We start from the raw sequence: 12,039 nt of genomic DNA on the forward strand, positions 1-12,039 counted from the left end.
ACTGAATTAAGCTTGCTACAAGGCCAGCCACACCAGCCAGAAACATCAATGCAGCACCAGGGAAACAGCTGGGGTTTATAGCTGCTGGTACAAGAAGCCTGGGACAGTACTCCGACCTCCCAGGGAGCAAAGATCAAAATTTAAAAGAAAGATTAAAGGCCAAAAGAATGAGCAAAAAGACAAAAAAAAAAAAAAAAAGAATCTGACCATAGAAATTATTATAGTGACAGGGAAGACCAAGATACAAACTCAGAAGAGGACTTCAAGGAACACAATAGCCAAATTTCAGACCTATCAGGCAAAGGAAAAAACACTGCAAGTAGCCAGGAAGAAACAATTCGAATATTGGAAAGTTACAACTTAATCAGGATTACATAGGGCTTGGCAGCAGCAATATTAAAGTTCTGGTTATCATGGAATTTAATATTCTGGAAGGCAAAGGAATTAGGACTATAACTAAGGATCACCTATCCAGCAAAATTAAGCAGAATATTTCAAGGGGAAAAAAGTGATCATCCAATGAAATAGGAGTATTTCAAGCTTTTATAAGGAAGAGATCAGAACTAATAAAAAAATATGACTGCCAATAACAACAAGCATAAACAAGCAAAAAAGAGAAAGGAAAACACAAGGGATTCACTAGAGGGATTCACTGTTTACATCCCTACATGGAAAAATGATGCTTGTAATCCTTAATAAATATAGCACTATAAAATTACAACTAGAAAGAAAACACATCGGTAGAGGATAAGGGTATAAGGTGAATTTGAGGGAATGACATAATTAAGTGATGAGAAAGGAGAGAATACTGAGTATCAAAGGAAGGGAGAGCTAAGATGTAAATTGTTTCACTTGATGAGGTGTAAAAAAGCTAATACAGTGAAGGGGTAAATGGCAGAGTGGGCGATAAGCATCTTTTGAACCTTACTCTCATCTGTATTGGCTTAAAGAGAGCATAATATACACAATTAGTTGAATATAGAAATCTTATTTTATCTGACAGAGAAATAGGAAGGGAGAAGATTAAGTAAAGAGGTGAGGATGTAGGGGCCAATAGAAGAGAAAACCAAATTTATGATACTATAGGCCATTTGCCAATAGATAAATGGTCAAAGGATATGAACAAATGGTTTCAGATGAAGAAATTCAAGCTATTTGTAGACATATAAAGAAGTTTTTTAATCACTTTTGATTAGAGAAATGCAAATGAAAACAACTCTAAGATACCACCTTACACCTATCATATTGGCCAATATGACAGAAAAGGAAAATCATAAATGTTGGAGAGAGGATGTGGGAAAATTGGGACACTACTGAACTACTGGTGGAGTTGTGAATTGATTTAACCATTTTGGAGAACAATTTGAAACTATGCTCAAAGGACAACCAAACTGCGCATATTCTTTGATCCAGCAGGTATGGTCATTGTTCTCAGGGTGCAAGCTCTAGTCCCCAACTGAGAAGGGTCCCTGATTTCTTGGGAATGCAACTGATACTGTGCTTCAGTATCTCTTCTCCCTCTTGATTGGAAGTGATCCTCTGCACCCTTGAATTCTAACATATATGTTAGGATATGCAATGGAGTTGCTCTAACCCTGTTATTCAGAATTAGCATGGAGGTCCTCTGCAATCTCTTTCTGATCATTTGTCAAGCCCACTTATCTCTGGCTTGAGAGTTCCCAAAGCTGCTGCTGCTTCTGCCGTCCCCACCTCATTTTTCATTTGCATCAAACCCCATGTCCAATTTTCTAAGATGTCTTAGGCTGGAAGAATGTCTCACTCTGACCTTTTTTCACTTTAGAATTGGATGTTAGGTATTATTTTAAAGTTGTGTGAAGGAAATGTTGGGAGAGATTGGCTGACTGATTTATCTACACTGCCTCCATATAAGCAAATTTATACAAAGCAAACTATATACACAATAAATAGGAAATAATTAACAGAAGAAAGACATTAGAATAAATAGGAGTTAGGGAAGGCTTCCTGTAGAAGGCAGTATTTTAGTTGGGACTTAAAAGAAACCAGAGAAGTCAATAGATGGTGTGGAGTGAAGAGAGCATTCCAGACATGGAGAGCAGACAAGAGAAATTCCTTGGAGCCAAGAAAGATGGACTGTCTTGTTTGTGGAACAGCTAGCAAACGGGTATCACAGAGTTGAAGAGGATGTGTTGAGGAATAAGGGATAATAAGACTGTCAAGATAGGAGGGGGCTAGGTGATGGAAGGCTTTAAATGTTAGAGGACTTAGCCTGTGTACCTGGAAGTATTAGGAAGCCTCTAAAATTTAATAAGGAGTGATGACATGATCAGAACTGTGTTTTAGGTAATTGGCTTTGGAAGCTGAATGCAGAGTGGATTGGAGGGGGGAGAGATTTGAAGTGGGCTGATCCATGAGCAGGCTACCTCAATAGTTCAGGTATATGGCAAGGAAGGCCTCTCCCAGAGTGGTGGCAGTGTCAGGAGAGAAGGTATTTGAAGAATATGACAAAACCACAATTAGTAGGCCTTGGCAGCAGTCTGGATGTGGTGGCTGAAAGAGAATGACTCCTGGGCTTTGAGCCTGAAGAACTGAGAGATGGTGTCACTCTCTACAATAATGGGAAAGGGAATGGGGTAGGGCAGGGACGGTTTGGAGGGAAAGATATTATCTCTGTTTTGGAAATAGTGAATTTAAGATATCTGCCAGACATCCTATTTGAGATACCAAGACTAGAATACATCTTTATGAAAGAAATAAGAATGGTGAAGGCACTTAAGAACATTCCATGTGAGGATGGATGGAAGGAATTGAGAATGAATACCCTCTGAAGAAAAGTGAGGGAGAAATATGATAGTTATCATCGAGACAGAAGGTAACCTTAGAAAGAAAAGGACTACAAATTGCAGATAATCAGGAATGGCCTCTTGCCTGTGAAATCTGAATTAGATCTTACATATGTGTTGTACAAAGAATAGGTTAGTTAAGATTAGACTAGATGGCCTAGGAAGTCTTTCTGAATTTTCAAATTTTATGATTCTCTGTAATAATAGTGCAAATCTTTTGGTCTGTATTTACTGTACTTAGTGGGCGATCAATATGGCATATTACCATTAAATAAGCTAATGTGCATAAATTATTTAATTACAGAGAAAGGGAAAATTAAGGTATAAATTCTGTGCAAATGATGCTATTGGTACATAAAAGGCTTTTGGATTTTTATAGCCAGTTTTAAATTTGATTTATCAATTCTAATAAGAATTTTCCTCATGTCTCTTATGGCTACTTTAGGAAATAAGATGGTTCCTATCCTACTGTCTATCCAATTTTTCTTATTAACCCTGCCTTTAGAGAAGCTAGATGGCACAATAGATAGAGTCTCAGGCTGGAGTCAAGAATTTAAATCTGACTTAGACATTTACTTACTGTGTCACTTAACCCCATTTGCCTTAGTTTCCACATTTGTAAAATGAAAAATGGAAAAGAAAATAGGAAACCATTTCGGTATCTTTGCCAAGAAAACCTCAAATGGGATCACAGAGTTGGACTCTACTGAAATAACTGTGCAACATCCTTTTTCAATCTTGCTCTTCCCCAGATCCATTCTCATGAATTGTTTCTGCTGTTAAATATTTTTTAAGTGACTAGTCTATATGTAACCCCAAATCCTATAATGATCATTTTACTTATATTCTTTCTGAAGCTTCAGTTTCTCTAAAAGCTGAAGGTTTTTATAAAATGTCATTCTTTGTGGCCTTTCTACCTCTACCTATTAGTAACTGTGTGTAGAAGAAAGTCCATGTATATTTTCTAGTCTCATTGTCTTTTCAAAAACACATTGATGTGAATGTTATCCCAGGTAAAAATCCAACAATATTTTCATCATTCTAGCTCTGGTTAGACAGACATTTATCCCCAAACCCACATTTCCCTTTATCCCCTTTCTCCCATGCATAATTAAATCTTACTCCCCAACATGTACTTTTTGATCCAGTGACAATCCAGTGACACTGTCCAAGACACTCACTCCCATCTTTCTGCTCCTCTCCAACACCTATAATATTTTACCTCTCTTCTACCCTCACTACTGACTTTGGTTTTCTTTAAGTTCCTTTAAATTCTGAATCTCTACTGGAAGTCTTTCTTAACCCCTCTTAATTCCAGTGCTTTCCCTTTGTTAATTATTTTCTATTTATCCTATATATAGCTCATTTTATATATCTTTTTTGTTGTCTCCCCATTCAATTGTAAACTCTTGTGAGGGCAGGGACTGTATTTTGCTTTTTTTTTTTTTTTTTTTGTATCTGCAATGTTTAGCACAATATCAACTAGCATATAGTAGGCATTTAATAAATATTTGTTGCTTGATTGACTGATTGATAATTACTAACCTAAAGAAGACTTCTTCCATAGTTGTGACAGAAACTCCAAAGGTGGTAATGCCTAGTTCTTTTTGTCTGGTTTCTATTTCATTAAACAAAGCTACAAACCTAGAAGAAAAGAAGCAGAAAAAAGATGCCATTCTAAATAAATTTTTAGTCTTTTATTTTGGGTCCAAAATACATTTCTTCGCTTTTTTTTACTTAATAGTATTATATTTTTTTCAATTATATGAAAGATAATTTTCAACATTCATTTTTGTTAAGATTTTGAGGTCCAAATTCTATCCTCCCCTGCCCCACCCCCAAAACAACAATCTTGTTACACATGTACAACCATTTAAAACATATTTTTGTATTAGTCATGTTGTAAAAGAAAAATCAGGAAAAAAAGGGAAAAACCACAAGGGGGAAAAAAGTGAAAACAGTACTTCAATACACATTTAGTCTCTACATTTTTTTCTCTGGATGCAGATGGCATTTTTTTATCTCAAGTCTATTGGAATTGTATTACTGTAGTGATTACTGTAGTACTGAGGAGAGCTAAATTTTTCATAGTTGATCATTACACAATCTTGCTTTACTGTGTACAATGTTCTCTTAAGTTTTACTCACTTCATTTAGCCTCAGTTCATACAAATTTTTCTAGGCTTTTCTGAAATTAGCCTGCTTGTCATTTTATTTTCCCCCCATTTATCAGTATCTTATTTTTTCCAATTACATGTAATGATAACTTTAACATTAACTTTTATAAGAATTTGAGTTCCATTTTTTCCCTCTCTTTGCCTTACTTCTCCCTTCCCCAAAACAGCAAGTAATCTAATATAGGTTATACATGTATAATCATTTGAAATATTTCCCAATTAGTCATATTGTGAAAGAAAAATCAAAACATAAAGGAAAAACCATGAGAAAAAATGGTAAAGTGTGCTTCGAGATACATTCAATCACCATAATTCTTTCTCTGAATGAAGATGGCATTTTCAATCCCATGTCTGTTGAAATTGTCTTAGATCTCTGTATTGCTGAGAAGAGCTAAATCTATTATAGTTGATCATCACACAATCTTGCTATTACTGTCCATAATGTTCTCCTGCTCACTTCACTCAGCATCAGTAATACACTTCTGTGTACCAAATGATATAGGTGGATTTATTTAACATCCTGTAACTTTACACAAGTTGTTGTTTCAAATAGATTTTTAGTTGGTGCTCTAGGATTCTTCAAGTGTACAATGATATCATCTGCAAAGAGTAATAGTTTTGTTTCCTCATTATCTACTCAATTCCTTTAATTTCTTTTTCTTCTCATTGTTAAAGCTAACATTCCTAGTACAATACTGAATAATAGTGGTAATAATGGGCATCTTTGTTTCACACCTGATCTTAATGAGAACGTTTTTAGTTTATTCCCATTACATATAATCCTAGCAAATGGTATTAGATAGATGCTGCTTATCACTTTAAGGAAAACTCCATTTATTCTTATGAACTCTAGTACTTTTAATAGGAATGGGTGCTGTATTTTGTCAAAAGCTTTTTCTGCATCAATTGAAATAATTAGGTGATTTCTGTTAGTTTTGTTATTGATATGGTCAACTATGCAGATAGTTTCCCTGATTTTGAACCAATTCTATATTCCTGGTATAAATCCCATTTGGTCATAGTGTATTATTCTGATGATAAATTGCTAGAATATCTTTGCTAATGTTTTATTTAAAACTTTTGCATCAATATGTATTAGGGAAGTTGGTCTTTAATTTTCTTTCTCCATTTTGGCTCTTCCTGGTTTAGCTATCGGCACCATATTTGTGTCATAAAAAGAATTTGGTAGGACTGGTATGTTGTCTCACTCCTGTCATTCTCTTGGATGAAATTATTGTTTTTCTGATTTGTTATTTGACCCACCCAAATAGATTTTCTGTTTATTTCTTCTTGTAACTCTCCTCTAAGAGTCCAGATGCTATACTACTTGGGGGATATATGTTTAATATTGATATTACTTCATATCAATGGTATAGTTTCCTTCCTTCTCTCTTTTAATTAAACTTTTTGCTTTTGCCTTGACTGTATTATGTTTTAGGAAAGCTTTTTCTTCTTCTTCCTTTTTAATAATTTTTTATTTATTTTTATCCAGCTTTGCAGAAGGGATGAAATTTGTGATCTCTCTCTTGTTCTTATGCTTACTATGAAGACAGTAGAAGTAATTTCAATGTGTGACTTTCCAAGGTGTAAATTTACTGACTACCCATTGCTTGATATATGGCAGTAATGACAAGATTACTAGATTATCTAAAGGCAGATTTGCCAAACTTGAGAAATCCAAAAAAGGCAACTTGAATCCTGAACAGGAGAAATCCCATTAGGCCAACATGCTCTCGATTTCTACCTGTATGTACTTTCTTTAGGTAGGCTAAAAGATAATTCAGTTCCAAAGTTGTTCTCCAAATTGGCTTCTGGTACATATTGCTGAACAACTTGGAAGATCTTCTCTGTGTCACATTTAAACTCCTTTACTATGATCATGTGGTATCCAGCACCTGAAAAAATATTTTTTAAGACTAGATGAATTCATTGACAGATGGATCTACTTCTTAGTATAGATGTTGGGGTGGGGGTGAAGAGAGGGAAGTAGATGAGAAGAGTCCCAATCAAATAAGTTCTCTCAATATATAAACTAGTTAGTGGATATAAAAGACAAGTAACAGAAACAATAGAGATTAAAATATTATATAGAAATATCCAGAAGTATTTCTTTTTCCTTGGCAGCTAGGTGGTATAATATTGGGCCTGGAGTCAGGAAAATTCATCTTCCTGAGTTCAAATCCAGCATCAAATACTTACTGTGTAACCCTGGAAAAGTACTTAACCCTGTTTCCTTAGTTTGTCACCTAAAAAAATGAACTGAAGGAAATGACAAACCACAACAACCATACACAAGAGGTCATAAAGAGTTGGACATGACTAAACAAAATTCTTTTTCATTTCCCCTTTAGAAGAAATGATGAAATTCTGTAATTGATTTTTTGATGGCATTATAAGACAGTTAGGTGGCTAGCTATTTCCATTTTTTTTCAATGAGTGGGATTTTTTTTTAAAGGACACCATGGGGCTTTGTTGTTCCTTCAGAAGCTGACTAAAGAACTTGACTCCTTCTAAAGGAGAAATTAAAAAGAAACACTTCTCTGACTTCACTCCCTATGTTATTTGATCTTCTTATCAGATGAGTTAGGGAGATCTTAGCTCATCAGGGCCCCTAGACAATTCTCTATCACAGTAAATACAATTGGGGAGATAAAGTTAGGTCAGATTAAAGAGGTTCTTAAAAATCAAGGAGAGGAGTTCAGATTTAATAGAGCTGGAAAGAGGAAGCCATCATGGATTTTTTGTGAATAGAAGACATATAATGAAAGTAGTTTAAAAATGTGCATGATCTTTTTGTCGATTCTCCCAAAAAGCCTGGAAACAGCAAGGAGAGACAGGGATAGAGCTTACAGCTAGGCAAGCCCTTTTTCTAGTTTTCCTCAGGCTCCATAGAGTTTAAGACTTTCATCATAAGAACATAGAGTTTAAGACCATCATAAGAACATTCACTTTATTTTTTATTCAAACAAGACTTTGAAGGGGCTGTAGTGTGGAAGGATAGAAAACAAAGAAGCAACAAAGAGATGGAGAAGCAAGCAGCATGGAACAAAAAATGAGACTTAACAGATGAAAGACTGAGGAGGCTGAAGACAAAGCAGTGTCTTATTTGAAGTCTATATGTTGAATTCTGGATATAATCAGTCAGTTACCCCTCCCCAGTGACAGAGATAGACACTAAAGAGCCAGGGACAGAATCTCAGATCTATCCAACTATTAGCAAACAAAGGAACATTGTTATGGCCATTCTCAATGAGTAACTTGCCTCTTTGTTTTTGTTTTTTAATAGTAAATAGTATTTTTTTTCCAATTACATGTAAAGATAATTTTCAACATTTATTTTTAATAAGATTTTGAGTTCCAAATTTTTCCCCTCCCTTTCTCCTTTCTCCCCTTCTACAAGCCAGCAAGCAGTATGATACAGGGTATGCATGTGCAATCACGTTAAACATATTTCCACATTACTCATGCAACTTGCCTCTGAAGAACAGGTCCAGAGACTGGTGATGGCTCTATAAATATAATGCACCACACCACTCATCTCAGATAAGAATTTTACATCATATTTTACTGGGAAAAGATTAGCCCACTTACCAAAAGCTTCCTTTTTCTTCCCCCTTCTTTATCTCCCCTCATCCTGGGGGGACCTTTGGTCACATGTTCCTTTTTTACCCCTCCCTCACATGAAAGTAAATCCTTCGACCTCAACAAGTGATCCCACTTCATTGAGTTTCCACCAACAGACAGCCTGTTTTGCATCCCTGCTTTCTCACTTCTCCTTAATCTTTCCCTGTCCACTGGCTCTCTCTGTGCTGCCTACAAATATCCTCACAAAGACCTCCTGGATCTCTCTGCTGCACCTTACCTTCTCAGCTCCCTTCAGCCTGGCTTCTGATCTCATTCTAACAAAAACTGCTCTCTCCAAAGTTATCAGAGATGCATACTCACTTTAAGAGCCTTCTCCATCCTTTTTTTTTTTCATTCATTTGTAATCTTTGACACTGTCTATCACCCTTCTCTTCTCCATAGGTTTTTAGGACACTGCTCTCTCCTACCTATTGGATGGCACCTTCTAAGTCTCCTTTGCTTGAGCTTCATCCAGGTCATGCCCACTGACCACGGATATCCCACAGGACTTTGTTCTTAGTCCTCCTCTCTTCTCCCTCTGTACTATTTTACTTGATGTTCTCATTATTTCTCATGAACTATATCATTGTCTTTACAGTGATGATTCTCAAATCTCCTTATCCTGCCTTAATATCATTGCTGACCTCCAATCTCGGATCTCTAAATGTTTATTAGAAATCTGAAACTGGATTTCCCAAAGACATCTCAACATGTCCAAAACTGAATTTATTATCTTTTCCACAAAATCTTTCCCATTTCCACACTTATTTATTACAAAGGCTTTTAACCCAGATGTCAACCTCAACACTTCACTCTTACCACCTCTTTCCCCTTCCCACACATATTCAATTAGTTGCCAAGACCTGTCACCTCTAGGATAAGTATAAAATCTTCTATTCAAAGTCCTTAATAAACACACTTCCCCAGTCTTTCCAGTCTTCTTACATTTCACACTATATTTCACTGCCCAGTTGCCCGTTCATACTAACATCTTTACTGTTCTTTGAACAACACACTCTGTATTTCCTATCTGGACAGTTTTAATGACCGTCCCCCATTCCTTGAATGCTTTCCCTTCTCTAATTTGATTACTGACCTCCCTGATTTCCTTCAAGTTCCAGGTAAAAGTCCACTTTCTACACAAAGTCTTTCCAAAGCTCTCTTAATTTTAGTGCCTTCGTTCTGATCATCATTTCCTGTTTATCTTACATTTGACTTGCTTGTACATAGTAGTTTACATTTTGTCTCCCCCTGTTCTGAGCTTCTTGACATCAGGGATTGCCTTTTGTCTTTCTTTGTATCTTTGGTGTTTATCAGTGTCTGTCACATAGTGTTTAATAAATGTTTTTTGATGGATTGAAGAATTGAAATTGTGATTGCAGAGCTCAGCATATAGGATGCTTGCTCCAAATTCTCCTATTCTCCACTCATCCACAAAGGTTTTTGTTCCACCCTCCTTACTTCTCTATTTCTTGCTTGCTTTGTTTTTTCCCTTTTGCCCTACAGACTCCTTAAACTTTGAGTTAAACAAATTAAAGAAAAAAAACTTCTGGTTAATTTACCCTATATTAAATCTGAAATCCCTTTGAGCTTAGAGAGCCCTAAAAAGAAAGCTTAACCACCCCCAGGCAGCTCTGCTCTATTCCCCTTCTCTTTGCTCTATTTTCAGGGCTCTTTTGAGAGACCCCCCAAAAATCCAGCTACATAAGAAAGTTTAACAGTGGTATGAAGAATGCATCAAAAAGGAAAAAGCCTGGAGACACCATATTTGTGTTTGAGGAAGAATGAAGAGCCACAGCACTGCAGTTCCCCCTTGGCCATGATAGCAATGCGGTCACCCAGCACATCTGCTTCCTCCATATTGTGTGTAGTCAGCACAATGGTGTGGCCCTGTTTATATTGCTGAAGAAGTTCCCAGGTATTGTTTTGAGTGATGGGATCCATCCTAGACGTTGGCTCATCCAGAATGATTACCTGCAGAGCAGAAGAACAGCACCATGTCATTAGAATGTGTCTCATATATAGAGCCTTAATGTGCATAAAGCCCACCTTTGTTTTGCTTTGCACTTTTAATTTTCCAGAAAGCTGAGCACAAGGCATTAAGTCACTTGCCTGAGTGCAGTCAACAAGATCAGAATAAGCTCTAGTTAGATGCAGTAAAACACTGAATATTTCACACATATGATCAACTTACTCCAATCATAATATGAATGCATCACTCCACTGAGGACACCCTGGGAGCTCCCCTTTGGAGAACAATTCCATACTAGGATCAGCTCACTTGTGTTGATTTTTTTTGATCAAGCAGAGAGAGGGATACATTTTTGCTACTGTTTGTACCTTGGAGCCTCCTAAGAGTGTAATGCATAAGCTGAGTTTTCGCTTCATGCCTGCTGTCAGGGATTTTGGATAGTCATCATGCTTTTCTTCCAGGTCGAAAAATTTCAAAGTCTGTTTAATTTCTTTACGGCATTCCTTCCGAGTCAGTCCTTTCAACTGAAAGCATAAAAGAGCACCTAAATGACATTTCTGATTCTAAGTAAGAGCCTTCTCTGTCTTATAATACATCTAAGGTAGCAAGTGATTTAAAAAAAACCCTTCCTTATATGAAGTAATATATACTTAGATTAAGTGGAAGCAAGTTAATACTATAAACAATGACTATAACAATGTAAATGGAACAAATAACAAGAAAACAAAAACTGAATACTGTGCAATTTATAATGATAAATCAGTTTTTTTCAATATGTTGATTAGTTCTGTCAATTATTTTTCTATTTTGTATAGTTTGTTTTAAGGAATGGATCTTTGAGAGGGAGAAGAGAAACAACGGGAAATAAAAATAACTTATCAAAAATATATTTTAAAATATTTCAATGCTACCAAAACAAAAAATAAGAGACCTGATACAATATTTCAGACATTTAAAGCAGTAAAATGTGACTTTTTTTACCTTAAAAATTTTTTTCAATAATATTTTATTTTTCCAAATATGTAAAAATAATTTTCAACATTCATTTTTATAAAACTTTGTGTTCCAAATGTTTCTTCCTCCTTCCCTTACTTCTTCTCTCTCCAAGATAAGTACCAACTAGATATAGGTTAAATATGTGCAAAAATATGACATTCTTCAGAAAAATATATGAATAATGAGTTTAAATTCTGATTTTCATAGCTGACTATAGAAGTACTGTAACATTACTGCATCAATAGAATGTTACTTTCTTCTTCTTCTTAATGGTTCCTATTAAGTGTAATTACTTTGAAGTTTTGATTCCATTAATTTTGCCACCTGCATGACATTCACTAATATGAATTTACTTAAAAGTGTCTCTCCATTTTGTCTTAGACAGATAATCCTTCAGAAAATATATTTTGAAATATAATCCATAGCTACATCACTCTAAACATTTCAT

At 35.6% G+C, this 12,039-nt stretch overlaps 1 protein-coding gene across 15 annotated transcripts in view; it reads right to left on the minus strand.

Moving 5' to 3' along the window:
* Positions 1-12,039, minus strand: part of LOC100928701 (ATP-binding cassette sub-family A member 3) — a 251,867-nt gene that overhangs the window by 80,141 nt on the left and 159,687 nt on the right. For 14 of the 15 annotated variants that reach the window (XM_031942176.1, XM_031942127.1, XM_031942136.1 and 11 more), the window contains 4 exons: positions 10,964-11,119; positions 10,387-10,597; positions 6,744-6,894; positions 4,368-4,466 (listed from right to left, as the gene is read on the minus strand). In XM_031942176.1, the coding sequence (XP_031798036.1) occupies positions 4,368-4,466; positions 6,744-6,894; positions 10,387-10,597; positions 10,964-11,119 (617 nt within the window). The remainder of the gene's footprint in view (positions 1-4,367; positions 4,467-6,743; positions 6,895-10,386; positions 10,598-10,963; positions 11,120-12,039) is intronic. The other variant, XM_031942131.1, reaches the window with a different exon arrangement.

Source organism: Sarcophilus harrisii, chromosome 1 (assembly GCF_902635505.1).
Source record: "Sarcophilus harrisii chromosome 1, mSarHar1.11, whole genome shotgun sequence".
Lineage (NCBI taxonomy): Eukaryota > Metazoa > Chordata > Mammalia > Dasyuromorphia > Dasyuridae > Sarcophilus > Sarcophilus harrisii.